Here is a 27,312-nt window from a genome sequence, read left to right as displayed (position 1 = left end):
TGTAAATAATTAAAAAATATTAAATATATTATAAAACAATGAAAGATCACCAAACTTTTGAAAATAGGATTCGACTTGCGAAATAAGTATCCATTTCTTTCGAATGAAACACAACGTTACTCCAGTCAATTTCTCTTTTATGGATCAGAAACACACGCTATATATATATATATATATATATATGTATCTTTTCATTGGGACTTCGTGATTCTCTGCGGCAAAAAGGAAACAAGAATTGCGTAAAATAACGTTAAGGAATTCAAAGAAACGTAAGAATCGGTTTTTCGATCTCGATTACAAGGGGTTAAGAGGTCACACACAAAAATTATGATCGTTTAAAGAATCGATTAGTTCAGAATGAAAGTATTATATATATGATATATATTCATTGATTTTAATTAGGACATATATGTATAAAAATACAATCGAAAGTTCTGTATATAAATATAGTTACTGTTACTTAAAAAAAATAGTACTGTATACCAGATATTTATATTTTTTCATACCTCAAATTATAGTACAATAAATATATATATATATATATATTTATATTTATTTATTCACTATATAATTCTGTGGTATATGCATTCAAAGTTTTGTTTATTTTTTATTATTTGATATATTTATATTGATTTCTATCTATAATTGCTTTATTAAATCTATATTATAATTACAGTTGATTATAATTACATTATAATTATAAGCAATGTTTTTTTTATTGTAATGTAATGCACTGGAACGGCGTTCTGGCACCTTTCTTACGATATTTGTAATATTTCAAAAGCGAACAAAAAATATTCAAGAAAGAATAAAAATATATAAATAAGAAAGAAAAAAAAAATTATTTTTAATTTTGTACCAGATTCGCGCGGCACGAGGAAAATAGTTTTAAATTTCATTTAAATAATATTTTAATAAAAAGCTTGACAAGAAGTGGAGAAGAGTTCAGGTACCTTTATTTTTACAAGAAAAGCATTGGTTATAAATATAAATATATCGAGATTTCGTAGAGACAATTCGATAAAATCGTATTTCAATCGTTTACCTGCTCGATAGATGCGTTCTAACCAATACATCCAATCGATTGACACAAATCGATCGAATTTAATAAAACGAAACATGGCTTCCAAACAAAAATTATTTATAAAATCGTCTTTGGCACGATTTATGGCTTAAAATGTATCGTATTATTTTTTTATCCTATATTGGTAAGTATTTTAATATAAAATCATTTTTGTTGTCATCTTAACCACAATAACCGATCATTCATGTTTCAGTCATGCTGATGATCGGTAAGCTTGACTGCGAACGAGTTCAAAAACCTTCACTCGAATCGGTAACATTAATATTAAGAAATAAAATCTTTGTATATAAAATTGTTTATTTATATTTCATGAAAATTGTGTGTGTGTAAGAATCATAGGGAAGTTCGATTAGTTGAAAATGGTTCATCTTGTCATTCGAAAAATTCGAAAAAAACTATCGAAAAAGCTAGTAACATTGCTCAAAAAGCTGCAGAGGAGGCCAAAGCTGCATCAGAAGCTCAGAATATTGCTGGTCAGCAAGCAGCACATCAAGTACTTATTGTTGTTAATTTATATTTTGATACAAATATTTAAACATATTTGTGTGCGTGCGTGCGTGTGTCTGTGTGTGTGTGTGCGCGCGCGCGCGCGCGCGTGTGTGTTATCCTTTCGATTGTGTAGAGTAAGCTCCTGTATAATTTAAAGAAAAATTCGACCTTATTTGTATATTTGTAATATTAATTTGATGAGGATACAAAAAATAATGAAAATTAAAATTTAGGTAAAAGCACAATTGGCAGAGAAGGCGTTACAAGCTGCGAGAGCTGCTGAAGCAGCATTATCGGGAAAAGAAGCGATGGTTCAACAATTGCAAGAAGAAGTTAAGGAATCTCAAACGGTCGTTCAAGAAGAAATGGCATCCTTGCAGCAAGCGAAATCTAACGTTAACGCTGCAGTAGAGGCTGTCAGAGAATCACAAGAGCAGGTATAAATATTTAACAAAAATATAATTTTTATAATCTTTTAGAAACTTCGAAATAACAAAAGAACAAGAAGAAGATAATTATAAATTAAACAAAAAATAATGTTTAAATAAAAGATTAGAAAAATTAAAAAAAAAAAACAAAGAACCAACGAGACAAAATCAACAATTTCGAAGAAAGAACCCAGAAAATTAAAAGAAGAAAAAGAATACAGGATCACGTGATACAAAAACTGAACTTTGTATAATTTAAACTACGAGCACGTTTTAATTAAATCTGTTAAAATATCTGGTAAATATTGCAAAAGGAAAAATACGATATAAATATAGATTAGATCGTTCGTAAAGTTCGTGCCGATTTTTAATGAAAAATACAAAAATACAATTTGAAAATTTCGATAAATAGGTACATTGAAAATAAATATCAAGCATATACTTATAAATCGGCGTGAACTTTCCGGACGAGTAAATAAATTGATATAAAGGTGGTGTACATTTAAAGTGTGTAATAAGAATTTAGTCAGAAAAAATTTACAACTTCCTACGCAATATCTCTTTGGAAATATAACTGCGTAGCTCAAGGCTATGGTTGATCTCTTTTAATATTGTAGTCATACTTTTTCCATTCGCTAGTTTACTTACGTACATACGTACATATATATATATATATATATATATACGTAGAAAAGGGAAACGATTAGAGAAGATAACTAGGTCTTCCCAGGATCGATATATCCTCGTTTTGTAGGAATTAAAAGAAGTCAAGGATATTTCTATCTTATATTTTCCCCTTCTCTATATTCTTTTTATTTTTTTCTTTATTTTTCGAATAAATATTGACAGCCGAGTTATTGCAAATTTCATTATAAAGTATTCTTTTTTTTTAATAATATTGTTAACTATAGTATTCTATAATATAAAGCATTATTTATGTTAGCTATCAATTATATTTGAAGTAACTTTACTCTCCCTCCCTCTCTCTCTCTCTTTCTTTCTTTCTTTTTTCTCTCTCTCAATTTATTACTGTATCTCTCTCTATCTTATTTTTATTATGCTGTCTTTCTCCTCTTTCTTCGTTTCTCTCTTATTCCCTCTTTTTCTTCATTATTCTATTTCTGTCTTTTTTTATTATTTTTTTCCCGTTTTTATTAGTCTGTCTCTCTGTTTTTTTCTAATACTTCATCTATCTCTTTCTCTTCCTTGTATTCACACACACTACTTCTTTCGTATGCTAACCGACTACGCCCTTTCCCTCCTTTGCATCCGTCTAATGATTATCTGAGTTCTAGTTAAAAAAAAAAATATCAATGTGTAAATACATATAAATTCTCTTAACAAGCAATGAATACAATTGTGGCTTAACACTTAGAACTTCTAACCTTCTTTCTTCATTACATTTGTCTACTTGATCAACATTTATAACAAATCAAAATTCATTTATTTTTTATTCATTTGATTTTTCATTGATTTAATTTTATAATAATGTATACGAAAACAATTGTAAAAACAGATTTAATATCTATTTTACTAATAATAATCATTTCAAGCCTTATTTCAAAAATTTCTTTTTAGTCATCTTGGAATCATTTAAACTAATTCTCAAGCTAATTAAATATAACAAAAATTCATTTAAATTACATCATAGTTAACGATTGACAAAGATAGATCGATCAGATTCAAGAGATCGTAGTATGCATTCTAAAAATATGCAACTTGTTCGATTCACGTCACTATACCAAGTCACAAACGCTTTCTAATCTTTTTCAAACACTTTTCTTGTCGTCACTACTATTTCTTTAACTTTTTAGTCACGATCCCTTGAGAAAACTGAATGTTAGTTTCTGAAGAAATTCTTTATTAATTTTAATTATTTCTTTTATCTAATTATTATCTATCAAATAAAACGGGAATTGTATATTTCATGAAGCATTTCTCGTTTCTATCAATTATCAAATACCTATGTACAACTCGATAGTTTCTGCTTGTTACAAAACTCAAATTCCTGCCAAAAGATCAATAAAAAAGAACAAAAATATTTAAAAATTATATAATTTATTTATTGAATATATATATATACTTACTGAAGAGGTTAACATATTGGTTATAGGGCAACTCAATATAAAGTTTGTCGTTATACTGATATTATTTATTTAAAAATAACATATATTTATCTATATAGGTTATATATAAACATTTACAAATTATTTATCGATCAAGACAATATTATTGTAATAAATGATTTTTATTATACTGGACTCAAAACTCTTCAACTTATCAACGTATATCTTTTTACCCTCCCTTTTGCAGGCTCGATTTACTTCTTTACAAATACTTTCTCACATCATTTTAATTATACTAATATTATTTATTTACAATTGGTTAACAAATACTCTATAAATTCTTATTTATTTACATATCAACCAACTATTATTCTTACCTTATTATTTGTGTAAACATAAATTATATTAAAACATCCTAACATATTTTTTATTAACCGTTTGATACTTTTCAACGCGAAATATGAAATCACTATCCCACTTCGTAGTCCTCGAACGGTTAATCAGCTTAATATAAAGAAAAACATATCACATAAAATTAATTATATATAAATGAAAATTAATAATACCAAAAATTATTGATTGACCAATGAAATCACGATCACAGCTGAAGACGCTCACACACGCAATGCAAACGGCTAAGAGAAACGCAGCTAATTCCAAATTGGCAGCAGACGGTGCACAGAAGTCTTTACACGAGAAGGAAGAATTACTCGAGGCAGCTAAGAGACGTCTCGAAGAACTGAACAGCGAATTACGAGTTGCCAAACAAGATTTAATAAATACGAATCGAGCCGCGGCCAAAGCAAACGAGGCTGCACACGAAGCCAAAGCCAATGCAAATCGCAACAAAAGAAAATCCTTGTTACGTGCAAAAACCTCGGTGAATCCTGACCGGAAATATCGACAAATTGGAAGAAAGATAATTAAAAGGAGAAGAAAGAAAAGAAGAAGGAGAAAGTTAACTTGAACGTGAAAATGTTGCGACATTTTTTTTCTAAATCAACTTAGGATAAATTTGTAAAGAGAACGCTTATTTAGTTTTTAATTGCTTAGATCTCTGACGACCTGTTCTTTTTTTTTTATAATGATATTCATACGATTGATACTGTGCTGTATATTCTATTAAGAAAACAAATAAAAGTATAGATTTATTTTCATTTTACTCACCTCTGTCTAACGATTTAATCTACGAGGAAAAGTTTTGAGCCATGAAAAAGAAACCCATTTTTTTTAAATAATACTAAATTTGAACGAAAAATAAATTATTTCTATGTTAAACTTAAAACTTTTCATACAAATTAATTTTTTAGTATAAATATCATATATTATAAAAAAAATATAAAGATAAGTTTATTTCTACCATATAAAAAAAAGTTTTTCTTTTATTAAATTTATACTATTACAATTGATCGAAGCAATGCATTATACTACTTACATATACAGAAATAATGGCTCTTGTTATTGTTGCGCGCGTTAATATATTAACTTTATAAATAAATTTTTAATATATAGATAAAATATAATTCAATTATTTGTTAATTATTTATAGTTCAAGTATTATAAAATATTTATAGTAGAATCCATAAAACTTTTAATTTCGAATAATTATAATTAATACATCACAATCACATATAATACACAACATTGAAATTAGTATAGATACTTAATAATTAGACTATGTAAACATTTATGATTCAACTTCAGATATTTCAGATTAAAACGACTGCGATGTTCTCTCACGTAAAATACAAATAAAATTACATTATCTCATTCTAAAGATTTTCTTTGTTGCATATAATATTTTTTCGTCATGGAGGAACATATTTTGAGAAGATACCATTAAAGAATGAAGATAATTCTTCTGTTAATTGTATATACACGTTAGTGACAAACATTCATTTGAAACAAAATTATTTCAATTCATCCTGTTGATTTAAATAATATCGTTTTTAGTTATTTTTAAGAACTCGTATGCAACACAGAAGAATAGAAAGACACGGAAGATAAATCAGGTTAATCAAATTATAATCCAAAAATATTATGAAAGAAATATCTTTCATTATATAAAAAAATAACATAAAAATTTATTTAGAATGATAGGTTAGACGGGAGTCTAAAAAATGTAAATCAAATCGTCGATATTGCTCAAAAAGCTGCAGTGGATGCCAAAGCCGCGCAGGATGCTCAAAATATCGCAGGTGCGCAAGCATCTCGTCAAGTAAGTACCATCAACAAGAACAATAAATTTCATAATTTAAAAATATTTTGTATAAATATAAAAAATAAATGACGTGTCGTATTTATTCTCTAAAAATAAACATTATAAATTGGTTGGACAAAAATTACTTTCAATTATTAAATTCGAGTAAATATGAAAGTCTTATACCACAAAAAATTATTTCGTTTCTTTTTTGGTTATTAGTATTTATTAAAAGAGAGATATTTGCATGTTGCATCTACCTTCCGAAAGATTCTCACACTTTATTAATGCTTTCCTCGTTCGTCGCGATAAGCTTTTTAAAAGATCTCACATTCAAAATCTTTTATCATTGATACGTTCGATTTACGTTCTCGCTGACATTTACATTGAAATCGTGAGTCAGGCATAAACGTGCTGTCACGGTCCGCTGATTTTCTACCTTTCTAGAACATTATACAAATGCACACACACACATATAAATGTATATAGGTACATTTATACATATATAAATATGAATATATGTATGTGTGTGATCAAGTTTTTTGACGTGTAAAATTTGGAGTGCGTAGTAAAGGGTTAACGATTCGTTATATAACTAAATAAATTTGGATAAATTAAAAAGAAATAGTATAGATAAAATTAGAAATTGAGTTGTTTTTAGTTTCTTCTTATTTTAATGCAAAAGTAAAACAAATTTTTGTCTTATCTTGTATCCAGTCTTCTTCCAATAGTTTAAAACTTTGTTTTGGTTGATTTTTTTGGTTTTTTACCGATATGATGATTCTTAATGTGTTTGTCTTACTCAGTTTGTTTTTATCATTTTATCGATTTTTCTATCGATTGGTCGACTAGAGCGAAGTGCATTTTTGACGTCAAAATTTCCAGATTGAAAACGTTTGAACCAGTTTTGTATGGCACGCACTGATGCTATATCATGTTCCATAAACTTCATAAATTTGTATACCAGCTTGAGTCGGATTCTTCCCTTTTTTGTAATAAAATTTAAAAGTGTATAGAATTTCTTTTATATTTTTATGCTATCTTAGCCGTTCTCTCACTTCGAAAAGTTATTTTTTCTTTAATTCTCAGATAGTAGCAGTTTAATTTACTTCACAGCACGTGATCACTTTCGTTAGATTGTAACTAAGCACGTGCCTAATCTCGTGATCTGATTAATCGTATAGGAACAATTTTCTACATTCTAATATATGCGAAGTACCAATCATTTGATTTTATCATCGTTCCCTTCGAATTTTAGAGAAAAATTGGTCCTATCAGAAAAGAATAACTTTTCTAAATTGTTCATAAAAAAATACAGGAAAATTATTCCGATGCACTATTAATAAAAATTATAATATGTACAAGGCTGGATTGAAAAGTTTTGAGCTTATTCTTTTTTAAGTTTCAATAGTTTGTTGAAAAAAAATAGTGAGTTCGATCGAAAAAAAAATATTTTCATATTAAGTTTAAAACTTCAATTTTTCTTTTCAATAAATAAATATTTTTATCACCATCATTATATAATAATAAAGTGTATTATATATAACAAACATTTGAAAATCTAGGACTAATGATAGTACATATAATAAGAAATAATACATATTTAAAATTAAAATTTAGGTAAAGTTTCTAATAAATTTTGGCATATTAAATAATCCTATTTTTATAATTTTACCTACAGGTAAAAAACGTCCCAAAATAGAATATACTAAATGATATATCATTATTATGTACATAATCATATAAACAATTAATAAAAACTAACAAAAAAATAAAGATAAATAAATAAATAAATATATATGAAAAATTAAAAACATAACACTAAACCTTTACGGATTGCTATGTTTAGGTGAAAAATCAACTGGCAGGAAAAGCAATACAGGCAGCAAAAGCAGCAGAAGCAGCACTTGCTGCAAAAGAAGCAATGGTAGAGCAACTCGAACGAGAGACAAAGGAGGCAGAGACCGTAGTTCAGGAAGAAAGTTCTTCGCTACAACGTAATCAAGAAAACACCAATATTGCAATGCAAGCAGCACGGCAAGCTCAAGAACAGGTCAGAATAATAATCTATTCTTTTAAATTTCTATAAATCTTGCATGCGTCCACTTATATGCAACACGTCGAACATATTATAATATATTCTCATATATATTATATAAATATTTATATATTATATATTTATTCTTAATATATATTTATATAATCTGAATATATTTATATACAACTTATATATTTAAAATATATATTTATTTACAACCTAAATAACAAATTCATAATATTTTAAATTTTTTGTTTAAAACTTACTACAAATTTCAATTTTAAATTATTTCAATACCCACAATTTTAAATGCATGAATCTCGAGTTATGGAATACTCATTATATATAAATATTCTAATTCAAAATTTTCTTAATTTTTTAGTAAATAGAACAAATGATAGATGAACTAAAAACACTAAAAAAAAATAAACAAAAACGTACTTTGTAGGTCAGAACGTTGACGCAAGCAATACAAATAGCAAATCTGAATTTGGGAAATGCACGAACGACAGCTGAAGGTGCTCAGAGAGAATTCGAAGAAAAACAAGATCTTCTCGAGGCATCGAAACGAAGGGTTGAAGATCTAATAAAACGTTTTGATTCAGCTAAGATTGAATTGACAAACACAAAGCGAGCTGCTGACAAGGCCACCGAAGCTGCACGTCAAGCCAAGGTCAACACAGATCGCAACAGGCGTAGAAAGAACTTTTACCAAGATTGAACTGGAGTAAAGTCGGAGGTGTCTTTTTTTCCTTCCTTCTTTTTTCATCTTTTGTAAATAAACGTGAATACAATGTTGTTTCTTTTTCTCCTGTTGTTTTTTTTATTAAATAATAATTTCATTTATTCAATCTTTACAAGGAATGAAACGAAGATGACAAATGTTTTGTTTTTTATTTACATATGAAATGATTAAGATTTAATTACTCCTTTATACTTTGAAAAATTATTATGTATTATTATTTAATAATGTTATTTAAATTATGATCGAATAATATTGTATATTAAACTCATTAAATATTAAACATTCTAAAAAAAGTATTTCGTTCTTATTTTAAAGTAACTGTATGTACGTTAAAAATTTCTCCAATATGGAGTCCTCTCATAATTTCGGATAGGCTGATGTGACGAAAAGTAATGGTTTTGTTACAGACCATTTAGGAAATCCGGAATTATAGACATTGGCAAGGCATTTTCACAATTGCAGGCATTTTTGGGCAATGAAGAAAATATATTCATAATTATCACATTTCTTAGATATCCAGCAACCAACCCTCCTCCTTCACAATCAACACTGATTATGGGGGGGGGGTTCGGTTGCCCGATAATGTATTTTTCTCAACATTGCTTGCATACTAATTTAACACTATGACACCACAGTGGTTTAAGTCACAAAAGTTGCAATATCGCCGGCTACACCCATTCACGTCCGTTCCGTCTTTTGTCAGAATATTTAAAGAATTTGTCGCAACGGAAAATTTCTGATCGTGTTAACCGATGATAAAGATATCTGAGAATAGATTTCACAGAAAAGAAAGGATATTTACTCAGGTAAGAATGGTTCGGATATTCAAAAGAATCATAAAGGAGCACCACTAGTGTAACCTCCTGAACAAAGGTGATTTTTGTGGAATTTTTTTAAAGAAAATTACTGCATGAAATTTTTTAATATTTGAAGGAAATATTTGTGGATTTATAATAAGTACATAATAAAATTTTTGGATAAATAAATTGAAAATTTAGTAAGTTATTTGCAATCTCCCAAGGGTCCAAAAACAGTACCGAAACTACTGACGAAAATTGGATGATTTCTGGCCTGTTAAAATTACATTTTATATTCGATCGAAAAACTGGAGGTTCTTGGTATGGATAAACATATATAAAAGAAGCTGCAAAAAGAATCAAATCGATCGGATGATTTGTCTTCAAATTATAACTGCATTAAATTTGAAAAATGTAATTTCGAGATAAACGCGTTTAAAGATTAAGTTACTGATATTGTACGGTAAGAATATGTTGTTCCTTAGATGGATGTAACTCAAAAACTATTTGAGATAGACACTTGAAATTTTTGTATGTTATTTTTAAAGGTATAGACTATCGAAATATGCAACAACAAAAAAATCGACTTTTCAAAATTTCGCACTAGTGATGTCCCTTAAGCGGGCTGCCACAAGACTGCATGTTTTACAAATAGAGCAATCATAGATATTCATGAACGTTCATAAATTATGTATTTCCCGATAACTTTAGGTAGTAGGCCGGTGTAACAGGTTTAAAAAATTGATTCTTTTTTACATTGTTTGCAAGAAAAACATCTTAAAAATATTTTCTAAAGGTTTCTGATCAAAATTTAGAATATTTTCAAAATTATAGCCAAAAGAAAAAAGCGCGCTGTAGATTGTATGAAACTATGAAAAACTTTGATCTCGTTTTTCTCTAAATCACGATTACGGAATTTCGGGGAAGCACTGATTTAAAACTATTCACCGATTAGGCTAAAAATTGAACCTGTTATTTTAAACACACATAGCTAAATACGTAACTTTTAAAACATTACATTTTTTATGATAAATTAGTTTTTTTAAAAAATTTATCAAAAGAAAAATTCAATTTTGAAAACCTTTTTTTTATAAGTCTGCTATTTTTATTTTTTTTTAATATGAATATTATTGAATAGTTCATTAGAATAAAGCCTACAGAAAAATAATCTCTATAATTTTTTATTTCAAATGACTACGGAAGGTTGTGTGCTTCTCCGAAACAACTCAACTATTTTTCGGGGGCTCAACTTAGACAGACAAAATTATTGACAAATTAATATAAAATTAATTAAAAGAAATTTATTTTGTACATTTCAAGACACCTATAAAAACATGTAAAAATTTCGAAACGATCGCATTATATTTTCATATTTAAAAAAATTCATGAGAAAATGTCGAAATTTCGACCGTCATACCGGACTACTACTTTCAAGAACGACCGATCGTAAGCGAACGCAGCCGGCGCTAAGCGAAAAATCCGACGTAGCGCTGCCGGCGCCGAGTGTAGAAATTTTTTCGAATCACCCGGACGTCAAAGTGTCCTATTCTATAATAGGAATATAATATTCTAAGTAGTCCTATTCTATAGGATACCAAAGTATTATGTACAGTTCCTAGGAAAACTTCGTAACAATTCTTCTGTTTCCTACATTGCCGAAAAAGGCCTACCATTGTGAATAATGCCTACGCAGTGTTCATAATTCCGGATTTCCCAAATGGTCCGTAACAGTTACATTAAATAAAAGTCGTGGCTAAGCCAAGGTATATAAGCGTTTATTGGCTCATCGGGGAAAAGACTTACGGCATAAAAATACCACGTTTTCGTATATATTGAGACAACGTTAAATCAATGTGCTTAATCCAAAATGACAAACGAGCAGCTCACACCCAAGTATAAATTAAGGAAATTGTTTGTGTGTAAATGCACGCAAATGGTGAACTGGCACCGCACAATGTGCCCAAATCCCGAAAACATGGTCAAAAGATGAAAATTTAGTAGTTTAATTTTATTGAAAATTAGTATTTGCGCGTTTTGGAGATCGCTGATTACGAGTCTGATATTATTTTGTTGAAAAATAGAATGAAAAGCTGAAAATGGCAAACGTGTTCGTTAAAAAGGGATTGAATCCTTTCCAAAGTCCCTATATGGAGGTTTTTAGCGTCACGGATTATGAATCTGATATTATTTTTTTGAAAAACATAATAGTGGACTCAAAACTAAAGATCCTTTTCAGTGTGTCCAAAGAATATCCAAATGAGTACGAAACAGATTACGCGTCTTCGAATCATTGCAATTTCATTCTCAGTGGTTTTCAGAATTCTGATAAAAATTTTCTTTATGCAAATGATAAATTTATCGATAACTAATGGCAAAATCATTTTATGAATCAAATTAGCTCATAACCATAAAAATAGGTATACTACTAACAGAGAGACATTACAGTTGAATATACTTTACAATTGAAAATACTTTATCATGATAACACCTTAAATGTATACTATTGATATACCAAAGCCCGTAAAAATCCGTTAGTGTTCAACTGTAATGTCTCCTTGTAAGAACCAACATATAATTTAAAAAAATTATATTTTAGATTCTTATATATACAGGGTGTTCCAGTTAAAGGAGGCCAATTTGGCCAGCACGTTCACCTAATCTAACCATAATAGATTTATTTTGTGAAAAAGTTTCTTCTACTTAGAAGTTTACTAACAACGATTTACTACTCCAGAGGATATGATGAAACGCATAATTAATGCTTGTGTTACTGTAATACCAATTAAAAGAACATCACAATCTGCGATTATTCGCTTCAGAAATTGTATCACTGCCAACAAACATCACTTTGAACATTTATAACATAAACAGTAAGTATATATGCAATCTGAACATAGTCTTATAATTTTATCACATTTTTGGCATTCAAGGTCATTTGAAGGTAACGATACAAGTACATTTAAATGTTAAATATAAAAAATACATGTTAATAGGATAAAAAATATTCATGACCTAAAAAAATTAATAAAGAATGACGTAAAAAAATTTTTTTTTATAACATACCTTTTTCTAAATCATTCAAAATATGCTATAAAAGTTTATCGCATTATAAAAAACAAAGAAAATATTTAGGTAGCCTTATTTAACTGGGACACCCTGTATAGCAAAAAAATTTGAAAGGAATCAAATTTACCCGGTTTGTAAGTCTATTGTTAATTTAATTTAAAATCAAATGTTACATTACTACAAAAATTGTACCTTTATTATCTTATAACCATGGAAATACCAATATAATACCCATATCAAATTTTAAACTTAATCCTTTCATTGACCTTCATATTTAAGTTCTCCCAATGATCTAATAATCAGTTCAGTAATATGAACGCGTTGAGGAGTACCAATTATGTAAATAACTGCATCTGCAATATCACTAGGTTTCAGTACAGGAAAATCCTTTGGTGCATCTTTTATCTCCAAATTGCTGGCTGCCATGATATCCGTAGCTACAAGTCCTGGACTAACACTCTGTAATATAAGGAAGAAATATCAATACAAAATAATTATTCGCGTTTATTCTACGAATTTCTTAACCCTCCATAATTGTATATAAATTGAAAGTTTCCTATATTTTTTTAAATTTGATTTCAATGATACGAAATAAAAAATTTGCTGACTATAAATTATACTTATTTATAAAATATAATATTATAATGTGGTATATATATTTATACTATTATAATAATTAATATAGTATATAAATGCATTATACCAGTTATACTCAACCTGTGGCCCGGCATGCCTAATCATAAATTTACGTTTCTTTTCTTTTTTTCTGTTGGTAACCAAAATTGAATGACAGTACTTTGACGCCTCATCCCAAAACCCCTGAGTCAATCACCCATATATACAAAAGCAAAGATCGCATAAATATTCAAATACACGTGCTTTTTCCCAACCCGATGACTTTTCTCTTTATTTTTAGTCATCAATTTTCAACCGGTGTCAATATGTAGTCAGCTTAATATAGGTATAATATATGATGCTGCCCACAAAAGAAGAAAATTAAGTATCCTTGCACTGTACTATTCATGAGATTAAATGTATTAAACCAGAAGTTCTCAAATTTTTTAACTAAAAGACTTCTTTTACTCCAGCAGATATTTTCGCTGCCCTCGATATAGACTCTATACAATCATCTCTTTCAATATCAATAATTCGCCGCATACTCTGCTAGTAATGTTGTCAAACGAGTTTCAGATGAATGTTTGAAAGTAATTGTCAAGGAATCTTTATATATTGTAAAAATTGTTGCATCTCCGCATAGAGTCGCGATTTAGAAAATCCCGCACTAAAGAATAATTTATAACACTATTATAATAACATTATAGAAGAAAAAATAAAGTATGTTGTTATAACCTACGCACACAATTTACAATTATTTCTTGCAGAAATTCACATAAATTTAGTTATAGCAGGTTAATTTATTTTATTTTTAAATATTAAACTTGGGAACATAATTACCGTCACTCGAATTTTACTACCATGCAATTCCTTTGCAGTGATCTCAGAGGTAGCGCGGACAGCAAATTTGGTTGCTGGATATATATTTAGAGAACAATCCGGATAAGAAACTACGTCGTGACCTGTCACACTGAATTAAGAAAGTATATTAGAATGATACAATCAATTATTTTTATCAATAAACAATCGATAATAACAATAACACAATGAACAGAAAAATGATAAAGATAAACTATCAAACCTGTTGATATTAATAATGCAACCTTCCATGTTGGCATCTAACATCATTCTAGCGGCACGTTTCGTACAATCGATTACTCCTAACACATTGACATCAAATAATTTGTTCCAATCGGATCTGAACGAATCTAAAGGACATATTTTAATTAATTCATTTAAATATTATTTCTATACAAAATATTTCATTCATACCCATAAGTTTCTTAATTGATAAAACTCCAGCATTGTTCACTAGAATATGAACTACTCCAAAATTTATTTTGACCCATTGGAAGGCTTGCTCGATACTTTCAGGATTGGAGATGTCACACTCGCATGCATAAAACTTTCCTTCACCTTTTCCATGAAAATCCTGCATCTCGCTCTAATAAAAATTTTATCTTAATAATAGAAGTAACAGTTCACGTTAAACGTTGAACATAATTCTAATCGAAATCATTACGTATGGAGACTGTTTACAAAATAATTTTCATGCATGTAACTAGAAATTTTGTATTCTTGTAAAAGTTTCTGTGATCCCGACACTTAAAAACTTGCCCCTATATTACGTTGCGATCCATACTTTAAGAGAGAGAAGTCATATTATATATAATAATATTATTTTATAAATCATGTATTACATATCATTTATTTAAATAAATTAGTTATAACTTTAATATATGTATTTTATTAACAATAAAAAATTCTTTTTATAATGTTATATAAAATAAATTTTAACATTTTACAATTACACTCACCCTAATAAGAAAAGATCTATTTTTTATAATAAAAACAAGTTTAAAAATGATAAAAAGAAATAAGTAATAAAATTCAAACAATTACCTGCATTTTATTTTTTCTTCGTGCAAATCCAATGACAACGACGTCATGTTGTACAAGAGCTTTTGCTATTCCTAATCCAATTCCACTGGATGCACCAGTAACTATAGCTATTTTACCAGACCAGCGTTCCATTTTACGTAATTCTCAATCTCGTTGAACAGTAAGAGAAAAATGAATACAGAAAGAATGGAACGTATTATCTCTCGTTGAAATAACGTCCTCTACTTATAGCAGCTATCTACTCGTTTTAAAACCAAACGTGTAATAAAAACAAGTTTAAAAATAATAGAAAGAAAAAAATAATAAAATTCAAACAATTACCTGCATTTTATTTTTCCTTCGTGCAAATCCAATGACAACGACGTCATGTTGTACAAGAGTTTTTGCTATTCCTAATCCAATTCCACTGGTTGCATCAGTGAATATAGCTATTTTACCAGACCAGCGTTTCATTTTACGTAATTTTCAATTTCGTTGAACAGTAAGAGAAAAATGAATACAGAAAAAATAGTACGAATTATCTCTCGTTGAAATAACGTCCTCAACTTATCGCAGCGATCTACTCGTTTTAAAACCAAACTTGTAATAAAAACAAGTTTAAAAATGATAGAAAGAAAAAAATAATAAAATTCAAACAATTACCTGCATTTTATTTTTCCTTCGTGCAAATCCAATGACAACGACATCATGTTGTACTAGAGCTTTTGCTATTCCTAATCCAATTCCACTGGATGCACCAGTAACTATAGCTATTTTACCAGCCCAGCGTTCCATTTTATGTAATTCTCAATCTCGTTTAATAGTAAGAGAAAAATGAATACAGAAAGAATAGAACGTATTATCTCTAGTTGAAATTTCGTCCTCTACTGATCGCTGCGATCTTCTCGCTCCGTAATCAAACATGTAACCTTGAATCTGTGCTACATTAAAAAACATAGAATGAACAATCATGGTAGCATTGCACATAGCTACTGATGTTATATAACGGAAAAATTAAATTCCTTCTATTCGTATTAGTTACTCGTATATAAGTGATTTTTTGTGGATCACTATCAATTTGTTAAAATAAATTATTTATATATTTATTTACTGATTAAATATTATTATTTAATAAATGAGAATGACTAGCGGAAAGCAAAAAGAACTTTTGCGATTTGTATTGATATATAGGTATTAATATACCAAAAATAATAAAAATAAATTATTTATTTATTAAATATAATAATTATCTGATTTATTATTATTTATATTTAATTATTTATTATATAATAAAGTTGTACGATCCCTAAAGATCGTAGATTCTTAGCGTATATTCAAAATGTGCGTTTTAATCATTAAAAAAATTTCGAAGTGATAATTTTCATGCCTCTAGTTGTTTAGAGAATATTCAAATGTTGTTATTTGCGCCTCCCCACTCTTCAAACTGTTGTTAAGCACACTCTGCTGGGTCAATTAACAAAGACACTCATCCTATTCTTTCGCTGGACTCCGATGAGGACGGATCTAAAGTGACAAGAAAACGATATATATTATGTTACCGGCATAGTCGGAAATCCGGCAATGCTAGTAATAGCCCTGCATTGTTATTGATGCGAAGCGCCTTATGAAAAAGTCGTAAATGTATTCATATTTCTCACATTTCCTATAAATTCTTGAGAATGACAAATGAAAAACCGGTAAAGTAAAAAACGAAATATAAAATATTTCATTCTAAGCCCGCTTACTTTCCGATACGATAAGAAACAAAAGATTTAGATATTTTAGGGTAATCTCTACGAATATCTGTCTAAACATAATGTAATCTACAACGATAAAAACCAATAGACCCCACATAATAACACACCGGCATGAGGTAAGTTTCAATAAAACTGCAAGTGCGCATAATATAGCGGTGTGCGTAGTTTCAACAAGCCTCACATAATAACCCGCACACAAAAATTCGCGGAGCAGTCAAGGTGTTTAATTAGTTAAAAACAAATTTTTTTTACTATGCTTTTCGAATGATTTTCAATAGAATACAGGTATAAAACATTTCGTTCTAAACCCGCTTATCTTCCGATACGATAGGGAAGAAAAGATACAGATTTTCTGTGAAAATCTCTATGAATATTGGTCTAAACGTAATATAATCTTCTTCTACGATAAGTAACAGTAAACCCTACATAATAACACACCAACATTGACTATGTTCAGTTTATAGAGGTACGCATATTATAGCGACACGGTAGTCTCACACCTACATCAAGCTCGCTTTTGTGTGTGTGTGTGTGTGTGAAAGCGGTGTGTGGGTTGAGTGTGGGGGATGGAGTGTTGCGTTTGCTTTTTGTGCCTGTTCGTGATAATGTATTCTTTTCAACGTTGTTTTAATAGTAATTTGATTTTCTATAGGATACCAAAGTGTTATATTCAATGCTTAGGAAAAATCTGTAAGAATTTATCTGTTTCCGACTTTGTCAAAAAGCGGCTTTGCATTTATGACAATGCCGGAGTATTACTAGCGATGACGGATTTCCAACTATGCCGGTAACATATACAAGCAAATTATAGTATAATTATATAAGCAAATAAAAGTATCCTTTATACTTCCACATACGAGAGAGAGAGAGAGAGAGACAAAGAGAGACGAAATAAGCGAAGTATAAGTATCCCTTATACTTCCACAAAGGAGCGAGAGGTGTATCACCGCGAAAGCATTAAACCGACGAAGTAAAGTAAGCGAAGTATATAAGAACTCTTTACACTTCTATAAGCGAGATGAGATTCATTATTATATTCATATACAATCAAAGCAAGGGAGAGGTGAACCACATGTCCAATCTTTGGTTGGACACCGTTCATTATTTTATCGAATTTTTTTAACGAAGGTTTTTATGCCGCAATGCTTTTCCACGACAAGCAAATAAAATATTACACTTTGTATTACTTCAATCAAGTGTTTTAATTCTTAATTTTAATTTAACCATTTTGCTTCCCCACCATAGCTTACCACAATCACCAGAGGACTCTATGTTGGAAAAATCTGAGCACAATACAAATGTAATAATTTATAAATAATATAAATAAATAATGAGTACAAACCTCTCAGTTAACCGCAATTATACAAAAATACTTTAAAAAAGATTATAAAAACAACCTTTATTACTAATATTCACAAACAATCAATATTTTTGGAGATATTCATTTATATGTAGTACTTCTACATATACATTAAGTGTTTTATATCAATATAAATAATAATTATTTTTTTCTGTGTTTCTAATTATTACATACGATAGTGATTGATATTAAATAATTGTTAATATCTCGAAAAATATTGATTGTTTGTGAATATTAGTAATAAAGGTTATTTTTATAATCTTTTTTAAAGTATTTTTGTATAATTGAGGTTAAATGAGGTATTTATTATTTGTTTACATTATTTCCTAATTATTTCTAAATTATTATTACTTTATTACTTAATAAAGATTTAAATATTAATAATAATCATTTAGATGATAAATAATTATACTTAATAAATAAATAATTTATTTTGATTATATTTTTTGTATATTAATTTTCTATATACCCTTATAAGAAGCATAAGTTCTTTTTGCTTATCGTTTTTTTTTAGTCATTTTTATTTATTAAATAATTATATATCTTCTTCTCCTTCTTCTTCCTTTTTTTATTGGGACATTATCCTGTTATAATAGCTTTTTTTTTATTGCTATTTCTAGGAGCGATTTATTGTTTTTACCGTGAGTAGGGTGCTAGTTATATCCCGAACCCTCTCGTTTTATCTGGGCTTGAGACCAGCTCTAGATGTTAATTAGGCGGAGAGTCTTGGGCGTCAACGGCACATCGGTTTTCTCAAGCGGTTCACCCATCCAAATACTTATCGTACTCAGCACTGCTTGACTTAATGATAGAGCAGGAACCAGTGCGTTACTGCGCCATAGCCATTGACTAATTATATATAGTAAGTAAATAAATATATAAATAATTTATTTCAATTATTTTTTATATATTTTAATTGTTAATATATGTACGAATATATAGAAAATTAATTATTTTTCTATAAGTGTGAATTTTGCAGACTAATTTTTAAAAATTAATACTGACTAACGTAAAATAACTTAAAAAATTTTTCAATTAAATAAAAAGAATCGTATCTAGATACAAAAATTTTAAACACGTGCTTTTTTAACAATTTAAAAATTATATTTATAATATGAGTATCTTATTTTTTAAAATTGTCTGCAGTCTGCTTAATTCACACTCATAATTTTCTATACATTTTATATAAACATTGAATATTGAGTGATAAAAAAATATAATTTTTAAATTTAATTATTTGTTATTTTGTCTTGTTACGCCAAAGTAGTATGATTTGTTATGTACTTACATAAGTACACACACATTTTAAATACGAAGAAAAAATCAAAATGTCTGCTGAAAAATAAACCTTTATTCAATTAAGTACTGTCTGTTTTCGTCGATGACCTTTTGCCATCGTTTAGGGCAGTGTCATAATTCTACGTTCATCAAATTTCTGATCTTTGATATCCAAAAACTGAATTAAATGTGATTTGTCTATCGATAAAATCCACTATCATACAGTTGCTAACCCAATAGTTCAAAAGAGCATTAATTTTCAAGTAAAAGAGTATTAAACATTGTTTATCGTAAAGCTGATTATAATTAAGTCGATAAAGAATAAATCGATCAAAGTAGGATAAAAATAAAAATCTTTTATGTTGCACATATTAATCTTTATCAAGATTCTTACAGTAGATTTTGAGAGTGATATAGTTCTTAGTCAAATTTTACATTATCACAAAAATTGTACCTTCATTGTCTTATAACCATAAAAATATTAATATAATACCCATATCAAATATTGAACTTAATCCTATTATTGACCTGCATACTTAAGTTCTCCCAATGGTCTAATAATCAGTTCAGTAATATGAACGCGTTGGGGAGTCCCGATTATGTAAATAACTGCATCTGCGATATCGCTAGATTCCAAAATGGGAAGTGGCTCGTGTATATTTTTTATGTCTATATCGTTGGCTTCACAAATATCCGTAGCTACAAATCCTGGACTGATACTCTGTAATATTAATAAGTGTTGCGAAAAAGTGATTTCTTTAAATTTTTCTGTTTAAATCTTCATTTGTTGCATAATAACAAAATTAAAATATTTATTAGTCCGCAGTATGTAAATAAAATATTCTATATTATATAATTATACTAATATTATAAACTTATAAAAGGTAGAAAAGTGTTACGTTTCGTTGTAGAACGAACAGGAATTTCTAAATGTTGCTGACATTATTACGATCGTGTCTAGAGCTACAATTCACACTTTAAAAAGACCTGCAGTAATATAAACTAAACTAACTTGTATTATATTACTACACTAATATTATCAGCATATACAAAATAGTATAGTGTTATATCATAAGCACAAAATTTAAAATCAGTTTTTTTAGATATTAAAGTAAATTACCTATAAAGGAATAATTTATTATTGTTTTACATATTAAACTTGGGCATATATTTACCGTTACTCGAATTTTACTACCATGCAATTCCTTTGCAGTGATCTCAGTAGCAGCACGTAAAGCAAATTTGGTTGCTGGATACATATTAAAAGCCATACCCGGAAAAGAAACAACGTCGTGACCTGCCACACTGAAATAAGAAAGTATATTAGAATGATACAATTTATTATATTTATCAATAAACAATCGATAATAACAATAACACAATGACAGAAAAATGATAAAGATAAACTATCAAACCTGTTGATATTAATAATGCAACCTTCCACGTTAGCGTCTAACATCATTCTAGCGGCACGTTTCGTACAATCGATTACTCCTAACACATTAACATCAAATAATTTGTTCCAATCGGATCTGGACGAATCTAAAGGACATATTTTAATTATTTCATTTAAATATTATTTCTATACAAAATATGTAATTCATACCCATAAGTTTCTTATTTGATGAGACACCAGCATTGTTCACCAGAATATGAACTACTCCAAAATTTTTCTTGACCCATTGGAAGGCTTGCTCGATACTTTCAGGATTTGAGATGTCACACTCCCATGCATAAAACTTTCCTTTACCTTTCCCATGAACATCCTGCATCTCGCTCTAATAAAAATGATTTTATCTTAATAATGAAAATAACAGTTCACGTAAAGCGTTGAACATAATTCTTATAACTTGAATATATGTATTGTATTAATAATAAAAAATTCTTTTTTTAATGTTATATAAAATAAATTTTAATCTTCTACAATTACACTCACCCTAATAAGACAGGGTCTATTTTTTATAATGAAAACAAGTTTAAAAATGATGCAAAGAAAAAAGTAATAAAATTCAAACAATTACCTGCATTTTATTTTTCCTTCGTGCAAATCCAATGACAACGACGTCATGTTGAACAAGAGCTTTTGCTATTCCTAATCCAATTCCACTGGATGCACCAGTAACTATAGCTATTTTACCAGACCAGCGATCCATATTATGTAATTCTCAATCTCGTTGAACAGTAAGAGAGAAATGAATACAGAAAGAATATAACGTGTTATCTCGTTGAAATTACGTCCTCTACTGATCGTAGCGATCTTCTTGCTCCGTAATCAAACGTGTAACCTTGAATTATTTCTGCTCTATTAAAATAAATAGAATGAACAATCATGGTAGCATTGCACGTAGCTACTGATGTATATAACGGAAAAATTACATTCCTTCTATTCGTACTTGTAATTCGCATGTATTTTTTGTTTTTAATATGATATCATCGCGATAAACATCACTTGAAATTGATCACGCACTATCGGTGTTTTTTTCTCCTCGAAAATGCATTGTCATGTTACATGTAAGTATGTATACCTATTCATGTTGATTACAAAGCATTTTTTATTTTATTATTTTTATTTAATATATCTATTTTTAAATAATATTAAAGAATAAAAGACAAACGGTTTTTTACTACGTATCTTACGATTACGGTTTAATATTATTTTTTTCCAGTATAACTAGCTTTTAAAACCATCAAGTTACTGATTAGATCATTTCTCAATTCTATTTAGTACTTTATTTTTCAAGAAAGATCCTGATCTATAATCGTTCCTTCAGCTTATTTATACCAAAAATTCTTAAACTTTTTCTACATTCTACTTAATTTTTTAAATGTAAATTTTTTTACGACTTTGACTACATAAACCTATTCAAAATGATGAGCAGACTCTTTTTATATTTAATACCTGGATATGTAATAATATTTAAAAAATGAATGACTGCTTAGGACTGTACGACCAGAGTGAAAACTTTTATGACGATTGTAATCGAATTTTGATTATTTAAATCGACAGCTTAAGAAAAGTTTTAGTTTTATGGGACAAATTTCAGTTCAACACTATCGGCAACAAGTTTTCATTTTTAAACAAACTTTTGGAGAATACATTAACGCAATTCGTATGGTTCAAATTAAATTTTTTCTAATTTTTTGATATAATATCTTATCAAACATCGTAACTTTTAAGGAGGAACCAGATAAAGATTGAAACCTTAAAAGATACTCAATTTCTTCACGTGATTGTGTGAAAAAATAAAGTTGTTCAATAGCCACTGCTTATTTTTTATTTAACTCATTAGCAATAGCTTTATATTATAATAAACATTTATGAAATATCATTTCTTTAAATAATTTAACAATTACTTGAATATATGTAATTTATTATAATAACAATAAATTAATATAATTCTTTATAATGTTATATATAATAAATTTTAATTTTTTACAATTACACTCACCCTAATAAGACAGGATCTATTTTTTAGAATAAAAACAAGTTTAAAAATGACAGAAAGAAAAAAGTAATAAAATTCCTGCAATTCCAATGACAACGACGTCCAATGACAACAATTCCACTGGATGCACCAGTAACTATAGCTATTTTACCAGCCCAGCGTTCCATTTTATGTAATTCTCAATCTCGTTTAATAGTAAGAGAAAAATGAATACAGAAAGAATAAAAAGAGCTATCTTGTTGAACTTATGTATTTACTTATTACAGTAATCCTTTTATTTGTTTCTTTATATAATACTTATTAGTCAACGGCGTTCACCACGGTCAACTATAAGTTTGCCACCTATGTTCTAGCAAGTCGAACTTCGCTATCCACCGTGCCTTTTTCTTTGCTAACTATAACAGAGGATTACTCACCGATTGGTCGAACTAAATGTGATTTGTCTATCGATAAAATCCACTATCACACTGTTGCTAACCCAATAGTTTAAAAAAGCATTAATTTTGAAGTAAAAGAGTATTAAACATTGTTTATAGTAAATCTTCTTCTTTTAATTATTATTATTATTAGGACTTTGTCCTGTCATATATTAGCTATATAGTCCTCTTTTATAGGGCGTTTGTTGATCTTGTGTTGATGATGTTCAGCTTTCCTGCCACCTTTCTTGAGATCTTCCAGGTGGTCTCGTTGTTCCAATTTTTCCTGTTTTTGCCACCTTTGGTAGTCTACTGCCGTCCATCCTGTCTACATGGTCTCGCCACTCTCTTCTTCTCCCTCTTATCCACCTTACTACGTCGTGGGTCTCACATTCTTTTCTTATCTCTGTTTCTTCTTCTATCTCTTAGTGAGTTCCCTATTATGGCTCGTAGCGACATCATTTCTGTAATTCTCAGGATACATTTTGATATCGCGGACTCTGCTCTTGTCTCTGCCGTATATGTCATTATCGGTCTGACACAAGTCTTGTATATGCGTACCTTGCCTTTAATGCTCATATGCTTGTTTCTCCATATGATATCCTTAAGGTATCCGGAGATTATGGAGGCTTTGGTTGCTTGCTCTCTTACCTCCTCCTCTAGGTTTCTGTTGCTCGTAATGATTACTCCTAAATATTCAAATCGCATAACTTGGTTTACGCTTTTGTTATATACAGCTAACTTGCATCGTCTGGGCTCCTTGGAGATGGTGAGTGATTCGGTCTTCTGTACTGAAATAGTCATGTTAAGTTTGCCTACCGTCTTTTCAAATTTGTACAACATCCTTTGCAAGTAGTCTTCGTCTTCTGACATGATGACTGCATTGTCGGCGTAGCATATTATTTTTCTTTTTTCTTTTCCTAACTTAAATCCTCGTCTAGCTGTTTGCACCTCCTTTATTATTTCGTCCATGATCAAGTAGAAAAGGATCGGGATTAGACTGTCGCCCTGTCTTAGTCCAATTTTTATATAATTGTATAGTAAAGCTGATTACAATTAAATTGCTAAAGAATAAGACGATAAAAAGTGGGATAAAAATAAAAATATCTTATGTGGCACATGTTAAGCTTTATCAAGTGTATTACAGTAGATTTATAAAATGATATAGTTCATAGTCAAATTTTACATTATTACAAAAATTGTACCTTTATTGTCTTATAACCATGGAAATACCAATATAATACCCATATCAAATATTAAACTTAATACTATTATTAACCTGCATACTTAAGTTCTCCCAATGGTCTAATAATCAGTTCAGTAATATGAACGCGTTGGGGAGTTCCAATTATGTAAATAACTGCATCTGCAATATCACTAGGTTTCAATACAGGAAAATGCTTGGGTACATCTTGTATCTCAAAATTGCTGGCAGCCATGATATCCGTAGCCACAAGTCCTGGACTAACACTCTGTAATATAAGGGAGAAATATCAATAAAAAATAATTTTTCGCATTTATTCTACGAATTTCTTAACCCTCCATAATTGTATATAAATTGAAAGTTTCCTATATTTTTTTAAATTTGATTTCAATGATACGAAATAAAAAATTTGCTGACTATAAATTATACTTATTTATAAAATATAATATTATAATGTGGTATATTTATACTATTATAATAATTAATATAGTATATAAATGCATTATACCAGTTATACTCAACCTGTGGCCCGGCATGCCTAATCATAAATTTACGTTTCTTTTCTTTTTTTCTGTTGGTAACCAAAATTGAATGACAGTACTTTGACGCCTCATCCCAAAACCCCTGAGTCAATCACCCATATATACAAAAGCAAAGATCGCATAAATATTCAAATACACGTGCTTTTTCCCAACCCGATGACTTTTCTCTTTATTTTTAGTCATCAATTTTCAACCGGTGTCAATATGTAGTCAGCTTAATATAGGTATGATATATGATGCTGCGTATATATGCCTCATACAATAAGCTTGGGCATCTGTCAACAAAATCCCATTGAAACATTATTCGATTTATGTTTCAATTAAAAGTTGTTATCGATTGAAAATGTCAGTTTATGAACCAAATTCTCGTCATTTGCGGGAGGTTTTAATTTTTTGCTTCAATATGTAAAAATTTGAGGCTGAGACTCATCGAATGGTCTCAAATATTTATAATGAGCTCCCTGTTAGAGAAAAAATATTTCATGAGTGTTTTCATGCTTCAAGAACAGTGATTTTCACGTCGAAGACCGGCATAGCGGTGGAAGAATGAAAGTTTTCGAAAATGCAGAATTGGAGGTATTATTAAATGAAGACTTGTGTCAATAATCACAGGCAATCGTTATCGAACGCAATTAATGCATTTGAGCCGAGCGTTGAAAGATAAACAGCCGAAATACAACGAGAGACACGATAAAGTGATTTTGCAGCATGACAATTCTCGACCTCACGTTTCTGAAGTGGTCAAAACATACTTGATATAGAAAACGTACGCACCCCGCTATATTCTCCAAACATTGCTCCCTCTGACTATCATTTGTTTCGATCAATACCACAAAACCTGACTGACAAGCACTTTCGGTATTATAAAGAAGTACAAAATTGCATCGATTCGAAGATCGCTTCAAAAGATGAACAGTTTTTTGAACATGGAACTCGAACGCTGTTCAAAAAATAGGAGAAAGAGTGACCAGCGATGGACAATACTTTGAATCATAAATGTATAACCACATATTTACAATAAAGCCTCGAATTTAGGAAAAAACCAGCGGAAACAAAGTTGTACACCTAATATATAATAATATTATATCAATATTATCGAAGAAAAAAATTTAGTATGATGTTAAAACTTTCGCAGATTTCAGAAATTCACTTAAATTTAGTTATAGCAGGATAAATTATTTTATTTTTACATATTAAACTTGGCCACATATTTACCGTCACTCGAATTTTACTATCATGCAATTCCTTTGCTGTAATCTCAGAAGCAGCTCGGACAGCAAATTTGGTTGCTGGATACATATTTAAAGAAATACCCGGAAAAGAAACAACGTCGTGACCTGCCACACTGAAATAAGAAAGTATATTAGAATGATACAATCCATTATATTTATCAATAAACAATCGATAATAACAATAACACAATGAACAGAAAAATGATAAAGATAAACTATCAAACCTGTTGATATTAATAATGCAACCTTCCACGTTAGCATCTAACATCATTCTAGCGGCACGTTTCGTACAATCGATTACTCCTAACACATTAACATCAAATAATTTGTTCCAATCGGATCTGGACGAATCTAAAGGACATATTTTAATTATTTCATTTAAGGATGATTTGTCGGTAGAATCGGAAACAAAAGTTAATGACATTTTCATCAAATCTATATCTCTTAATATCTGTTGAAATAGATGATTTAAACCAACTATTTTTTTTTATAATTAAAATTTTGATATAAAGTTTCTAAAAGAATGAAATTTAGTTATCATTTTAATAATTTTAACATAAAAATCTCAATTTAAGTGAAAATTGTAAAATAACTTTTGTTTGTGACTATACCGTGAATTTAAGGATGATACAGTAAAGTCACAAACAATCTCTACGAATATCTGTCTA

The 27,312-nt window shown here is 29.1% G+C and overlaps 5 protein-coding genes and 1 long non-coding RNA gene across 8 annotated transcripts; 2 read left to right on the top strand and 4 right to left on the bottom strand.

The window, feature by feature from the left end:
- The first annotated feature begins 1,279 nt into the window (after nt 1-1,279).
- Nucleotides 1,280-9,026, top strand: LOC122522558 (CAP-Gly domain-containing linker protein 1-like). The gene is made up of 7 exons (XM_043643750.1): nt 1,280-1,336; nt 1,416-1,577; nt 1,807-2,010; nt 4,672-4,947; nt 6,160-6,285; nt 8,117-8,320; nt 8,754-9,026. The coding sequence occupies exons 1-7, from the start codon at nt 1,280-1,282 to the stop codon at nt 9,024-9,026; spliced, it is 1,302 nt and encodes a 433-aa protein (XP_043499685.1).
- Nucleotides 9,027-13,044: 4,018 nt separating this feature from the next.
- LOC122513330 (farnesol dehydrogenase-like) lies at nt 13,045-16,332 on the bottom strand. 3 transcript variants are annotated; one of them, XM_043629658.1, is made up of 6 exons: nt 15,752-15,837; nt 15,431-15,668; nt 14,801-14,972; nt 14,610-14,736; nt 14,369-14,498; nt 13,045-13,372 (listed from the first exon to the last, which is right to left on the bottom strand). In XM_043629658.1, the coding sequence occupies exons 2-6, from the start codon at nt 15,560-15,562 to the stop codon at nt 13,172-13,174; spliced, it is 762 nt and encodes a 253-aa protein (XP_043485593.1). In that variant the 5' UTR covers nt 15,563-15,668; nt 15,752-15,837; the 3' UTR covers nt 13,045-13,171. The 3 variants fall into 3 exon arrangements, with proteins under 3 accessions (XP_043485593.1, XP_043485603.1, XP_043485608.1); XM_043629668.1 differs by lacking the exons at nt 15,431-15,668; nt 15,752-15,837 and adding an exon at nt 16,073-16,332; XM_043629673.1 differs by lacking the exon at nt 15,431-15,668 and having other exon boundaries at nt 15,752-15,970.
- A 3,827-nt stretch (nt 16,333-20,159) lies between these two features.
- On the bottom strand, nt 20,160-22,062 carry LOC122513323 (farnesol dehydrogenase-like). Its single transcript, XM_043629645.1, has 5 exons — nt 21,826-22,062; nt 21,411-21,582; nt 21,220-21,346; nt 20,980-21,109; nt 20,160-20,525 (listed from the first exon to the last, which is right to left on the bottom strand). The coding sequence occupies exons 1-5, from the start codon at nt 21,955-21,957 to the stop codon at nt 20,325-20,327; spliced, it is 762 nt and encodes a 253-aa protein (XP_043485580.1). The 5' UTR covers nt 21,958-22,062; the 3' UTR covers nt 20,160-20,324.
- Nucleotides 22,063-22,115: 53 nt separating this feature from the next.
- Nucleotides 22,116-23,494, top strand: LOC122513363. The gene is made up of 2 exons (XR_006302734.1): nt 22,116-22,315; nt 23,281-23,494. It is a non-coding gene; the product is annotated as an uncharacterized LOC122513363 (long non-coding RNA).
- Nucleotides 23,495-24,053: 559 nt separating this feature from the next.
- LOC122522555 lies at nt 24,054-24,638 on the bottom strand. The gene has a single exon (XM_043643739.1). The coding sequence runs from the start codon at nt 24,636-24,638 to the stop codon at nt 24,054-24,056; it is 585 nt and encodes a 194-aa protein (XP_043499674.1).
- A 136-nt stretch (nt 24,639-24,774) lies between these two features.
- LOC122513354 (farnesol dehydrogenase-like) lies at nt 24,775-27,068 on the bottom strand. The gene is made up of 3 exons (XM_043629675.1): nt 26,869-27,068; nt 26,628-26,757; nt 24,775-25,138 (listed from the first exon to the last, which is right to left on the bottom strand). The coding sequence occupies exons 1-3, from the start codon at nt 27,066-27,068 to the stop codon at nt 24,941-24,943; spliced, it is 528 nt and encodes a 175-aa protein (XP_043485610.1). The 3' UTR covers nt 24,775-24,940.
- Between the last annotated feature and the right edge of the window lie 244 nt (nt 27,069-27,312).

This window comes from Polistes fuscatus, unplaced genomic scaffold (genome assembly GCF_010416935.1).
Source record: "Polistes fuscatus isolate 324 unplaced genomic scaffold, CU_Pfus_HIC Scaffold1, whole genome shotgun sequence".
NCBI lineage: Eukaryota > Metazoa > Arthropoda > Insecta > Hymenoptera > Vespidae > Polistes > Polistes fuscatus.
This window is presented reverse-complemented; position numbering and strand designations above follow the sequence as displayed.

Coding starts and splice junctions, on each gene's coding strand:
- LOC122522555 (XM_043643739.1), bottom strand. CDS start 24,638: ATGGACGAAATAATAAAGGAGGTGCAAACAGCTAGACGAGGATTTAAG.
- LOC122513354 (XM_043629675.1), bottom strand. CDS start 27,068: ATGTCATTAACTTTTGTTTCCGATTCTACCGACAAATCATCCTTAAAT. Junction 26,758..26,868: donor TGCATTATTAATATCAACAG/GTTTGATAGTTT, acceptor TTCTTATTTCAG/TGTGGCAGGTCACGACGTTG. Junction 25,139..26,627: donor ATAGTAAAATTCGAGTGACG/GTAAATATGTGG, acceptor CTTATATTACAG/AGTGTTAGTCCAGGACTTGT.
- LOC122513330 (XM_043629668.1), bottom strand. CDS start 16,204: ATGGAACGCTGGGCTGGTAAAATAGCTATAGTTACTGGTGCATCCAGT. Junction 14,973..16,072: donor GAAGGAAAAATAAAATGCAG/GTAATTGTTTGA, acceptor AATTTTTATTAG/AGCGAGATGCAGGATTTTCA. Junction 14,499..14,609: donor TGCATTATTAATATCAACAG/GTTTGATAGTTT, acceptor TTCTTAATTCAG/TGTGACAGGTCACGACGTAG.
- LOC122522558 (XM_043643750.1), top strand. CDS start 1,280: ATGCTGATGATCGGTAAGCTTGACTGCGAACGAGTTCAAAAACCTTCA. Junction 1,578..1,806: donor GTCAGCAAGCAGCACATCAA/GTACTTATTGTT, acceptor ATTAAAATTTAG/GTAAAAGCACAATTGGCAGA. Junction 8,321..8,753: donor CACGGCAAGCTCAAGAACAG/GTCAGAATAATA, acceptor CGTACTTTGTAG/GTCAGAACGTTGACGCAAGC.
- LOC122513323 (XM_043629645.1), bottom strand. CDS start 21,957: ATGGATCGCTGGTCTGGTAAAATAGCTATAGTTACTGGTGCATCCAGT. Junction 21,347..21,410: donor ATCAAATAAGAAACTTATGG/GTATGAATTACA, acceptor TATGTCCTTTAG/ATTCGTCCAGATCCGATTGG. Junction 21,110..21,219: donor TGCATTATTAATATCAACAG/GTTTGATAGTTT, acceptor TTCTTATTTCAG/TGTGGCAGGTCACGACGTTG.